General features: G+C 43.8%; 1 protein-coding gene across 2 annotated transcripts in view; it reads left to right on the forward strand.

The window, feature by feature from the left end:
* LOC142398062 (transcription factor COE3-like) overlaps positions 1 to 12,973 on the forward strand; it is a 209,725-nt gene that overhangs the window by 28,479 nt on the left and 168,273 nt on the right. For both annotated transcript variants that reach the window (XM_075482026.1, XM_075482027.1), the window contains exon 4: positions 2,717 to 2,772. In XM_075482026.1, the coding sequence (XP_075338141.1) occupies positions 2,717 to 2,772 (56 nt within the window). The remainder of the gene's footprint in view (positions 1 to 2,716; positions 2,773 to 12,973) is intronic.

Raw genomic sequence — 12,973 nt, forward strand, 5'->3', positions numbered from 1 at the left:
TTGGAGGGAAAAGGCCCGTTTGGATCGGGTTTGGGTTTGGTTACAGCGGAACAAGTCTGCACAGAACCAAGAAACCGTTTAACTAAGGAGCATAAACCTGAACAAGTAGTTTCACTTCCAGCCTGAAGACTAAAAGAACAAGAAAATTAAAATAAAAAGCTCATTCATGCTGCTGGTTCTGTTCCCGAATGGCTCATTCTCAGTCTGGAGATCCTTCGAGCTGTAAAATCTGGAGGAAAAAAGGAAATCGAAACCATTTCGGAGCCTAAAACTGTCCTCATGGTGGGTGTTGATTGGCTCGTGGTCATGTGATCCAATCAGGTGTCGGCTTTAATGAAGCAGCGTGATGATGGAACTTAAACTAACCGGATGAAATCAGTTAATATTAGGGCTGGGCAACGATTAACATGTTTAATCTAATTAATCAAATGATTTCCCTGATTAATCACGATTAATCTCATTTGTACGCAGAATCCAAAAATGAATCCAAAAGTAGCGTATAGCTTTTAGCATTTAGCTTTATTTTAAATGTGCTGCCATATGAATGAAAGTGCCATAACATTTGTTGTGCAAACACACTTTTAACATCAGCATCTTTCTGTAGTTTTTATGTAGAAGCCTCGCTCCACTGTCTGTTTCCTTGAATGACTTGCTGCTATCAGTTGTGTGTTTTGCCTTTAAGTGATATTTTAGACTGGAACTACTACGCTGAGAAGACAATTCAACTTGGCAGTGTTTACAGATGACTTTGGTTCTGTCGACTCCGCCGTCTGGAAGAACTTTAACATGAAAATGGCCGAGTAAAAGTTCCGTACCCTTCTCCATGTTTGGTGGATCCGCCGATTACTTTCTTTTCCTGTTCCACAGCAGACAGCAGCAGACTTTTACAAAATAAAAGCCTGTGAGCAACAGACTTTTACAGAATAAAAGCCTGTGAGCAGCAGACTTTTACAAAATAAAAGCCTGTGAGCAGCAGACTTTTACAGAATAAAAGCCTGTGAGCGACAGACTTTTACAAAATAAAAGCCTGTGAGCAGCAGACTTTTACAAAATAAAAGCCTGTGAGCAACAGACTTTTACAATAATAAAATAAATAATAAAAAACAAGAGGCTATAGTCCTCGCTGTAGCTGTCCCCGGTTCGAGTCCGACGGCCCTGTGCTGCATGTTGTTCCCCCTCTTTCTGCCCCCTGCTTCCTGTAACTCTGAAAACAAAAGTACCAATTTAAAAAAAAAAAGTAAAATAATTTTTGTATTATAATAATTTTTTATATATTTTTTTTTAGTTTTCTCTCTGCCAAAATATTTTTTTTTAAAATTTAAATATTATTTTTTTTAATTAAAAAAAAATACATATAAAGAAATAAAACTGCGTTGATGCGCGATAAAATATTTATCGACGTTAAATAATTAACGAGTTAACTCGCCCAGCCCTAGTTTCAACATAAAGATAAATTCTCTTTGCTCTGATTAGGACAGAAGTGATTTTTATTTATTCTTTCGGCTGCAGAACCCACAAGTTTTCCATCCTCGGAAAAGACTTTTTCCTCCGGAGACGTGTTGATAAAACAAACTCTTAAACATCGACTGACGGCATCAAATTAAACCCGAATCGAACCTTTTTTTCCGCCTCTTTGTCCGGGCTGCATCTCAGATTCGCAGCATCGATCTGATGAAGTGGAGTTAATGATGGCGGTTTTCCCCACAGGTGAGGCCGTCTCTGCTGCTTTGCAGGCGGATGATTTAGAATTTATATTAAAGGTCACCTCACCGGACTTGAATTTTAACTCGGCTGTGCACTTTTAAGACTGCGAAAAGTCTGGAAAACGTTTTTCACCATCAGCACTGCAGACATCTGGAAAAATGTGACAGGCAGCCGAAGCTGAACTCTGTTTTGTTCATCTGTGGCTGATTGGAAACACACAGCTCGGCTTTGTGCTGGCTCGGGTCCAGACGGGCAGGAGGAGGACGGCCGTAATGCGCTCAGACCCCTGCAGAAGCAGCAGATAAAGTGGGACATAAAAGAGCCTTTTCCTTCCAAAAGGGGGATAAATCTCCCTAATATGAGTCGTCGGATTAGCATCGCGCGCAGGTAATTGACCTCATCTGCAAGCGGGAACGGATTGCCGCCATTTAGGCTGCAGACTGAGGAGTGAATCATGTCAATTAGAAGCGGAGGAAGCTGCGAGGAAACGGCCCGAAAAACGAGGTGGCAGAAAAACCCCACGGCATCCCGCTCAATTAGAGCCGCGGCGCCGCTAACAGGTGCTCCGCCGCCGCCCCACGCCGTGTTCGTGTCACATTTACGCCCGGATGCATAGCTAATAAAAGACAAGCAGCCCTGATTGATATTTAATTTGTCGGAGAATGAGGATTCCTTGTTCTCCTGGAGGAAGGAGGCAGCGGGGGGGGGGCAGTTAGAGGCGGCCCGCCCTATAAATAATAAACAGCTCTGCAGCAGCGCTAATGTTTGTGTTTGCAGGGGGAGGAGGTGAAGGGTGGGGGGGGGGGCGGGGGGCGGGGGGGCGGCGAGACGACACGAGCCTCAGCAAACAGAGATACACAGCCGGGACATAAATCACAACACATTTCATTTACAGCACATTATCAGGAGGCGCGGCTCGCTTTTTATTAGCATAACAAGCTAACGAATGTGCTGTTGTCTCATTGGTTTCTGCTCAGACGTGTGACCGCTGGTTGTTGTTTTTCATTTTCAGGCATCAGGACGGAACAGGATCTGTACGTCCGGCTGATCGACTCCATGACCAAACAGGTGAGGAACGCCACCAGCTGTCAGTAACGCTGTGAGAGGCTGTTTAATGGGAGAATTAAAGTCAAATACAAGGAGGAAAAACACAAAATAAAGTCCAAAATAAGGAGGAAAGACATCAGAAATGATCTCAGAGGAGCAGCTGCTGCTGCCCATCACTCTGGAAGGGTTAAAGGGCCATTTCCAAACTATCTGGAGTCCATCAGATTATTCACAGGTGGGAAACATTCAGGACAGCTGTGAAGCACGGTGGTGGAGGGCTGATGATCTGGGCTGGTTCTGCAGCCATTGAGTCCACCACAAACTCCGCTGGATACCAAAGTGTTCTAGTTCTATACTGCTGGATCGGGGGTTCACTTAGTTTCTCACTGCTGCTACCAGCTGCTGGATCAGGGGTTCACTTAGTTTCTCACTGCTGCTACCAGCTGCTGGATCAGGGGTTCACTTAGTTTCTCACTGCTGCTACCAGCTGCTGGATCAGGGGTTCACTTAGTTTCTCACTGCTGCTACCAGCTGCTGGATCAGGGGTTCACTTAGTTTCTCACTGCTGCTACCAGCTGCTGGATCAGGGGTTCACTTAGTTTCTCACTCACTGCTGCTACCAGCTGCTGGATCAGGGGTTCACTTAGTTTCTCACTCACTGCTGCTACCGGCTGCTGGATCAGGGGTTCACTTAGTTTCTCACTGCTGCTACCAGCTGCTGGATCGGGGGTTCACTTAGTTTCTCACTGCTGCTACCAGCTGCTGGATCGGGGGTTCACTTAGTTTCTCACTGCTGCTACCAGCTGCTGGATCAGGGGTTCACTTAGTTTCTCACACACTGAAACTGGCTGTGAACCCTCCTCCTCTCTTTCCAGCAGCTCTGATGTGTTTTCCTTCCAGCTGGCCTAACTCAGCCTTCGGCTCGCTCCAGGTCCTCAGGATCCTCCCACCTTTCCGGTTCTCACTCACTCAGAACCCCCGTGTGGGATTCCAACCTGTGAACGCTTTCACCGCCAACAGAAACCCACAAATATTTCCACATCCCAGCAGGTCCTTCACACGCCTCACAAACGCTGATCTGAGGACGTTCACCCCAGAAATGCCCTGAGAAGTTATTCTGCCTCCATCCTTAAAGGGACAGTTCGACTCTTTAAAGGGACAGTTCTCCTCTTTAAAGGGACAGTTCTCCTCTTTAAAGGGACAGTTCTCCTCTTTAAAGGGACAGTTCGCCTCTTTAAAGGGACAGTTCTCCTCTTTAAAGGGACAGTTCGCCTCTTTAAAGGGACAGTTCGCCTCTTTAAAGGGACAGTTCTCCTCATTAAAGGGACAGTTCGCCTCTTTAAAGGGACAGTTCTCCTCTTTAAAGGGACAGTTCGCCTCTTTAAAGGGACAGTTCTCCTCATTAAAGGGACAGTTCGCCTCTTTAAAGGGACAGTTCTCCTCTTTAAAGGGACAGTTCGCCTCTTTAAAGGGACAGTTCGCCTCCTTAAAGGGACAGTTCTCCTCTTTAAAGGGACAGTTCTCCTCTTTAAAGGGACAGTTCTCCTCTTTAAAGGGACAGTTCGCCTCTTTAAAGGGACAGTTCTCCTCTTTAAAGGGACAGTTCGCCTCTTTAAAGGGACAGTTCGCCTCCTTAAAGGGACAGTTCGCCTCCTTAAAGGGACAGTTTGTCTCTTTAAAGGGACAGTTCGCCTCTTTAAAGGGACAGTTCGCCTCTTCTGACATGAAGCTGTGTAACATCCCATATCAGCAACATCATTTCTGAACATCTTCTTACCCCCTGCTGCGTCCTGTGAGCAGAGTTCCAGCCTTGTTTTGGTGTTGATGAAGGTAGTCCGGCTAGTTGGCTGGGGTTTAAAAAATAAAGCGTCTTGCTTCTCAGAACAATATGCGTTCAACAGAGTAATACATTTGCATCACAAAATGGTTCTCCAGGAAAAAGTCAGACCTCACAATCTCTTGGCCCTATTTTCTCTCCCTTCATATCACTGCCTGTTTTTACTTGTTATTATTCGTTTTTACTCGTTTTTACTTGTTTTTATTATTTTTTTTCCTTTTTACTCGTTTTTACTAATTTTCATTAGTTTTTACTCATTTTTACCCATTTTTATTCGTTTTTTCCCTTTTTTACCTGTTTTTACTCGTTTTTACTCGTTTTTACCTGTTTTTACTTGTTTTTACTTGTTTTTACTCGTTTTTACTCGTTTTTATTCGTTTTTACCAATTTTTATTAGTTTTTTCCCTTTATTACCCGTTTTTACTCGTTATTACCCATTTGTACTTGTTGTTACCCGTTTTTACTCGTTTTTACTCGTTTTTACTTGTTTTTACTTGTTTTTACTTGTTTTTACTCATTTTTACTCGCAGAAGGGGAAGAAAACTGGAAGAATCAGAGTTCAGCAGATAAAATCTGACCTGCTGCTCAGCTTTCAGTTCAACCGTCTGATCCACCATCTCTGACCTCCGAGTAAATCAAAGCATCGATCCCACCAGTTAATTAATGTATTAACTGGATCCGCTGAACAGCTGATTGATCCGGATAATCAATACATATGATGTAAAATGGATGTTTCTGTGTTTTAGGACGCAGAGGAATCGGATCAGAGTGACGGGTGACATTCAGTCGGCACATCCGTCCCCCTCGAATCATTTCCAAACACCTGTTAAAGGGTTGCACACACACACACACGTGCACACGCACACGTGCACGCCCTGTCGGCATGTCACCGATCGATGCTCCAAACGGCTCCCAACAAAGCGTCAGCCGTGCAAACGGATCAATACGCCCTAATGTGTCACAGCGCCGGCACACTGGAGACAATAATCCTGACACCTCCTCCTCTGTGACACGCACCCCCTCCGCTCGCCGCCTCCACCGCCCGCTACGTGGCGTCCCATTGGTCGACGGGCAGGCCTGACAGACGGGTCGGCTGGAGTCCTCGCGGATCGATGGGACCCCGCCGAGCCTGTTAGGGGCTCCGCATCCGTGGGATTGTCAGAGCGACGAGGAGCTGCATTAATGCAGATTGGACTGCGCAGCGAGGCAGCCGCCGACTTTTCCACGCCGAGAAACGTCCCGCGGAGCGGCGGCGGGACGCCCGGGGGGGGGGGGGTCTCTGCTGGAGGGGCCTCAGAAATATTCCCTGATAGAAAAAGTCTTTCCAAAGTTTAAAGGTTCATCAAACGTGTGCAGTTTATTCCTGTAAAGATCACCTGCAAACCTCTTTCTTTCCCTTCGTTTGGACTTGTTTGAACTCGTTTTAAATGGCTGTTTCAGCAGCTGCGCCTCTTTATGGAAACTAAGTTGTTCCCCAACATATCGTCTTTATAAAAATGTCACGTTTTATTTCCCTTTTTTAAGAATCGTCTCCTTTTCTACTCCAGACTTTAACTTTTCCTCTCGGAAACTGAAACTTCCTGAATCTTTGCAGGCCGTCCAGCTCTCCGATGTCGTCCAAAATCATTGAAAAGTCCTAAAAGTTTGAGAAAAGAAAACAGATTTCCTCACAAAGTCTCCAGCTTCTTTCCACATATTCTGAGATTTTCGCCTCTTTTGTCAGAGTTTGATCTGATTCTCCTTTCTGGAGTTGTTGATCTTCTTATTGTTATTGACTCCTGCTCTGGTTCTGGTTCTGGTTCTGGTTCTGTTTCTGTTTCTGTTCACTTATTGGTGCATTTATTTATTCTTTGTGTATTTAGTTTTAGTCCCTTTGTGAGACTCTGGTTCATCAGAACTTAGATTCTGTTCCTGTCGGTGTTTCTCTTCTTCGTGTGTTTATCCTGTCGGTGTTTCTCTTCTTCGTGTGTTTATCCTGTCGGCGTTTCTCTTCTTCGTGTGTTTATCCTGTCGGTGTTTCTCTTCTTCGTGTTTATCCTGTCGGTGTTTCTCTTCTTCGTGTGTTTATCCTGTCGGTGTTTCTCTTCTTCGTGTGTTTATCCTGTCGGTGTTTCTCTTCTTCGTGTTTATCCTGTCGGTGTTTCTCTTCTTCGTGTGTTTATCCTGTCGGTGTTTCTCTTCTTCGTGTGTTTATCCTGTCGGTGTTTCTCTTCTTCGTGTTTATCCTGTCGGTGTTTCTCTTCTTCGTGTGTTTATCTTGTCGGTGTTTCTCTTCTTCTTCGTGTGTTTATCCTGTCGGTGTTTCTCTTCTTCTTCGTGTGTTTATCCTGTCTGAGTTTCTCTTCTTCTTCGTGTGTTTATCCTGTCGGTGTTTCTCTTCTTCGTGTGTTTATCCTGTCGGTGTTTCTCTTCTTCGTGTGTTTATCCTGTCGGTGTTTCTCTTCTTCGTGTGTTTATCCTGTCGGTGTTTCTCTTCTTCGTGTGTTTATCCTGTCGGTGTCTCTCTTCTTCTTCGTGTGTTTATCCTGTCGGTGTTTCTCTTCTTCGTGTTTATCCTGTCGGTGTTTCTCTTCTTCGTGTTTATCCTGTCGGTGTTTCTCTTCTTCCTGTGTTTATCCTGTCTGTGTTTCTCCTCTTCGTGTGTTTATCCTGTCGGTGTTTCTCTTCTTCGTGTGTTTATCCTGTCTGTGTTTCTCTTCTTCTTCGTGTTTATCCTGTCGGTGTTTCTCTTCTTCGTGTGTTTATCCTGTCGCTGTTTCTCTTCTTCGTGTGTTTATCCTGTCGGTGTTTCTCTTCTTCGTGTGTTTATCCTGTCGTTGTCTCTCTTCTTCGTGTGTTTATCCTGTCGGTGTTTCTCTTCTTCGTGTGTTTATCCTGTCGGTGTTTCTCTTCTTCTTCGTGTGTTTATCCTGTCGGTGTTTCTCTTCTTCGTGTGTTTATCCTGTCGGTGTTTCTCTTCTTCTTCGTGTGTTTATCCTGTCGGTGTTTCTCTTCTTCGTGTGTTTATCCTGTCGGTGTTTCTCTTCTTCGTGTGTTTATCCTTTCGGTGTTTCTCTTCTTCGTGTGTTTATCCTGTCGTTGTTTCTCTTCTTCGTGTGTTTATCCTGTCTGTGTTTCTCTTCTTCTTCGTGTTTATCCTGTCGGTGTTTCTCTTCTTCGTGTGTTTATCCTGTCGTTGTTTCTCTTCTTCGTGTGTTTATCCTGTCGGTGTTTCTCTTCTTCGTGTGTTTATCCTGTCAGTGTTTCTCTTCTTCGTGTGTTTATCCTGTCAGTGTTTCTCTTCTTCGTGTGTTTATCTTGTCGGTGTTTCTCTTCTTCTTCGTGTGTTTATCCTGTCGGTGTTTCTCTTCTTCGTGTGTTTATCCTGTCGGTGTTTCTCTTCTTCGTGTGTTTATCCTGTCGGTGTTTCTCTTCTTCGTGTTTATCCTGTCGGCGTTTCTCTTCTTCGTGTGTTTATCCTGTCGGTGTTTCTCTTCTTCGTGTTTATCCTGTCGGTGTTTCTCTTCTTTGTGTGTTTATCCTGTCGGTGTTTCTCTTCTTCGTGTGTTTATCGTGTCTGTGTTTCTCTTCTTCTTCGTGTTTATCCTGTCGGTGTTTCTCTTCTTCCTGTGTTTATCCTGTTGCTGTTTCTCTTCTTCGTGTGTTTATCCTGTCGCTGTTTCTCTTCTTCGTGTGTTTATCTTGTCGGTGTTTCTCTTCTTCTTCCTGTGTTTATCCTGTTGCTGTTTCTCTTCTTCGTGTGTTTATCCTGTCGCTGTTTCTCTTCTTCGTGTGTTTATTCTGTCGGTGTTTCTCTTCTTCGTGTGTTTATCCTGTCGGTGTTTCTCTTCTTCGTGTTTTTATCCTGTCTGTGTTTCTCTTTTTCGTGTGTTTATCCTGTCTGTGTTTCTCTTCTTCGTGTGTTTATTCTGTCGGTGTTTCTCTTCTTCGTGTGTTTATCCTGTCGGTGTTTCTCTTCTTCGTGTTTATCCTGTCGGTGTTTCTCTTCTTCGTGTGTTTATCCTGTCGGTGCTTCTCTTCTTCGTGTGTTTATCCTGTCGGTGTTTCTCTTCTTCGTGTGTTTATCCTGTCGCTGTTTCTCTTCTTCGTGTTTATCCTGTCTGTGTTTCTCTTCTTCGTGTTTATCCTGTCGGTGTTTCTCTTCTTCGTGTGTTTATCCTGTCGGTGTTTCTCTTCTTCGTGTTTATCCTGTCGGTGTTTCTCTTCTTCGTGTGTTTATCTTGTCGGTGTTTCTCTTCTTCTTCGTGTGTTTATCCTGTCGGTGTTTCTCTTCTTCTTCGTGTGTTTATCCTGTCGGTGTTTCTCTTCTTCGTGTGTTTATCCTGTCGGTGTTTCTCTTCTTCGTGTGTTTATCCTGTCGGTGTTTCTCTTCTTCGTGTGTTTATCCTGTCGGTGTTTCTCTTCTTCGTGTGTTTATCCTGTCGGTGTCTCTCTTCTTCTTCGTGTGTTTATCCTGTCGGTGTTTCTCTTCTTCGTGTTTATCCTGTCGGTGTTTCTCTTCTTCGTGTTTATCCTGTCGGTGTTTCTCTTCTTCCTGTGTTTATCCTGTCTGTGTTTCTCCTCTTCGTGTGTTTATCCTGTCGGTGTTTCTCTTCTTCTTCGTGTTTATCCTGTCGGTGTTTCTCTTCTTCGTGTGTTTATCCTGTCGCTGTTTCTCTTCTTCGTGTGTTTATCCTGTCGGTGTTTCTCTTCTTCGTGTGTTTATCCTGTCGTTGTCTCTCTTCTTCGTGTGTTTATCCTGTCGGTGTTTCTCTTCTTCGTGTGTTTATCCTGTCGGTGTTTCTCTTCTTCTTCGTGTGTTTATCCTGTCGGTGTTTCTCTTCTTCGTGTGTTTATCCTGTCGGTGTTTCTCTTCTTCTTCGTGTGTTTATCCTGTCGGTGTTTCTCTTCTTCGTGTGTTTATCCTGTCGGTGTTTCTCTTCTTCGTGTGTTTATCCTTTCGGTGTTTCTCTTCTTCGTGTGTTTATCCTGTCGTTGTTTCTCTTCTTCGTGTGTTTATCCTGTCTGTGTTTCTCTTCTTCTTCGTGTTTATCCTGTCGGTGTTTCTCTTCTTCGTGTGTTTATCCTGTCGTTGTTTCTCTTCTTCGTGTGTTTATCCTGTCGGTGTTTCTCTTCTTCGTGTGTTTATCCTGTCAGTGTTTCTCTTCTTCGTGTGTTTATCCTGTCAGTGTTTCTCTTCTTCGTGTGTTTATCTTGTCGGTGTTTCTCTTCTTCTTCGTGTGTTTATCCTGTCGGTGTTTCTCTTCTTCGTGTGTTTATCCTGTCGGTGTTTCTCTTCTTCGTGTGTTTATCCTGTCGGTGTTTCTCTTCTTCGTGTTTATCCTGTCGGCGTTTCTCTTCTTCGTGTGTTTATCCTGTCGGTGTTTCTCTTCTTCGTGTTTATCCTGTCGGTGTTTCTCTTCTTTGTGTGTTTATCCTGTCGGTGTTTCTCTTCTTCGTGTGTTTATCGTGTCTGTGTTTCTCTTCTTCTTCGTGTTTATCCTGTCGGTGTTTCTCTTCTTCCTGTGTTTATCCTGTTGCTGTTTCTCTTCTTCGTGTGTTTATCCTGTCGCTGTTTCTCTTCTTCGTGTGTTTATCTTGTCGGTGTTTCTCTTCTTCTTCCTGTGTTTATCCTGTTGCTGTTTCTCTTCTTCGTGTGTTTATCCTGTCGCTGTTTCTCTTCTTCGTGTGTTTATTCTGTCGGTGTTTCTCTTCTTCGTGTGTTTATCCTGTCGGTGTTTCTCTTCTTCGTGTTTTTATCCTGTCTGTGTTTCTCTTTTTCGTGTGTTTATCCTGTCTGTGTTTCTCTTCTTCGTGTGTTTATTCTGTCGGTGTTTCTCTTCTTCGTGTGTTTATCCTGTCGGTGTTTCTCTTCTTCGTGTTTATCCTGTCGGTGTTTCTCTTCTTCGTGTGTTTATCCTGTCGGTGCTTCTCTTCTTCGTGTGTTTATCCTGTCGGTGTTTCTCTTCTTCGTGTGTTTATCCTGTCGCTGTTTCTCTTCTTCGTGTTTATCCTGTCTGTGTTTCTCTTCTTCGTGTTTATCCTGTCGGTGTTTCTCTTCTTCGTATTTATTCTGTCGGTGTTTCTCTTCTTAGTGTGTTTATCCTGTCGGTGTTTCTCTTCTTCGTATTTATCCTGTCGGTGTTTGTCTTCTTCGTGTGTTTATCCTGTCGGTGTTTCTCTTCTTCGTGTTTATCCTGTCGGTGTTTCTCTTCTTTGTGTGTTTATCCTGTCGGTGTTTCTCTTCTTCGTGTGTTTATCCTGTCGGTGTTTCTCTTCTTCGTGTTTATCCTGTCGGTGTTTCTCTTCTTCGTGTGTTTATCCTGTCGGTGTTTCTCTTCTTCGTGTTTATCCTGTCGGTGTTTCTCTTCTTCGTGTGTTTATCCTGTCGGTGTTTCTCTTCTTCGTGTGTTTATCCTGTCGGTGTTTCTCTTCTTCGTGTTTATCCTTTCGGTGTTTCTCTTCTTCGTGTGTTTATCCTGTCGGTGTTTCTCTTCTTCGTGTGTTTATCCTGTCGGTGTTTCTCTTCTTCGTGTGTTTATCCTGTCGGTGTTTCTCTTTTTGTGTGTTTATCCTGTCGGTGTTTCTCTTCGTGTTTATCCTGTCGGTGTTTCTCTTCTTCTTCGTGTGTTTATCCTGTCTGTGTTTCTCTTCTCCGTGTGTTTATCCTGTCTGTGTTTCTCTTCTTCGTGTGTTTATTCTGTCGGTGTTTCTAGTCTTCGTGTGTTTATCCTGTCGGTGTTTCTCTTCTTCGTGTGTTTATCCTGTCGGTGTTTCTCTTCTTCGTGTGTTTATCCTGTCGGTGTTTCTCTTCTTCGTGTGTTTATTCTGTCGGTGTTTCTCTTCTTCGTGTGTTTATCCTGTCAGTGTTTCTCTTCTTCGTGTGTTTATCCTGGGGGTGTTTCTCTTCTTCGTGTTTATCCTGTCGGTGTTTCTCTTCTTCGTGTTTATCCTGTCGGTGTTTCTATTCTTCGTGTGTTTATCCTGTCGTTGTTTCTCTTCTTCGTGTGTTTATCCTGTCTGTGTTTCTCTTCTTCTTCGTGTGTTTATTCTGTCTGTGTTTCTCTTCTTCGTGTGTTTATCTTGTCGGTGTTTCTCTTCTTCTTCGTGTGTTTATTCTGTCGGTGTTTCTCTTCTTCGTGTGTTTATCCTGTCGGTGTTTTTCTTCTTCTTCGTGTGTTTATCCTGTCGGTGTTTCTCTTCTTCTTCGTGTGTTTATCCTGTCGGTGTTTCTCTTCTTCTTCGTGTGTTTATCCTGTCGTTGTTTCTCTTCTTCGTGTGTTTATCCTGTCGGTGTTTCTCTTCTTCGTGTGTTTATCCTGTCGGTGTTTCTCTTCTTCGTGTGTTTATCCTGTCTGTGTTTCTCTTCTTCGTGTGTTTATCCTGTCGGTGTTTCTCTTCTTCTTCGTGTGTTTATCCTGTCGGTGTTTCTCTTCTTCGTGTGTTTATCCTGTCTGTGTTTCTCTTCTTCGTGTGTTTATCCTGTCGGTGTTTCTCTTCTTCTTCGTGTGTTTATCCTGTCGGTGTTTCTCTTCTTCGTGTGTTTGTCCTGTCGGTGTTTCTCTTCTTCTTCGTGTGTTTATCCTGTCTGTGTTTCTCTTCTTCGTGTGTTTATCCTCTCGGTGTTTCTCTTCTTCGTGTGTTTATCCTGTCGGTGTTTCTCTTCTTCGTGTGTTTATCCTGTCTGAGTTTCTCTTCTTCGTGTGTTTATCCTGTCTGTGTTTCTCTTCTTCTTCGTGTGTTTATCCTGTCGGTGTTTCTCTTCTTCTTCGTGTGTTTATCCTGTCGGTGTTTCTCTTCTTCGTGTGTTTGTCCTGTCGGTGTTTCTCTTCTTCTTCGTGTGTTTATTCTTTCGGTGTATCTCTTCTTCGTGTTTATCCTGTCGGTGTTTCTTTTCTTCGTGTGTTTATCCTGTCGGTGTTTCTCTTCTTTGTGTGTTTATCCTGTCGGTGTTTCTCTTCTTTGTGTGTTTATCCTGTCGGTGTTTCTCTTCTTCGTGTGTTTATCCTGTCGGTGTTTCTCTTCTTCGTGTGTTTATCCTGTCGGTGTTTCTCTTCTTCGTGTGTTTATCCTGTCGGTGTTTCTCTTCTTTGCGTTTATTTTTCCTCAGTCCAGTTTTATTCTTCTTTTTCTTGTTAGTTTGTGTTCGGTTTAGGACTTTGTTCAGCTTCCTGTTCCTGCTCTTTCAGTTCTCCCTGGTTGCACATGTGTTTCCAGTTAGCTGATTATGTCCTGTTCCTTGTCAGCTGCCAGTTCATTGTTGATCTCATCCTTGGTTTTCAGTCTGGTTCCGTCTTCTTCTTCTTGTTCAGATTTTGGATTTTGTTCATTCCGAGTTTTCGCCTTCGTTTTATTTGTTAAATAAAGCTTAGATTCTGCCTCCAGCCGGTCTGGTTTTGTGTCCAA

The sequence above is a fragment of the Odontesthes bonariensis genome, chromosome 13 (assembly GCF_027942865.1).
Source record: "Odontesthes bonariensis isolate fOdoBon6 chromosome 13, fOdoBon6.hap1, whole genome shotgun sequence".
NCBI classification, from domain to species: domain Eukaryota; kingdom Metazoa; phylum Chordata; class Actinopteri; order Atheriniformes; family Atherinopsidae; genus Odontesthes; species Odontesthes bonariensis.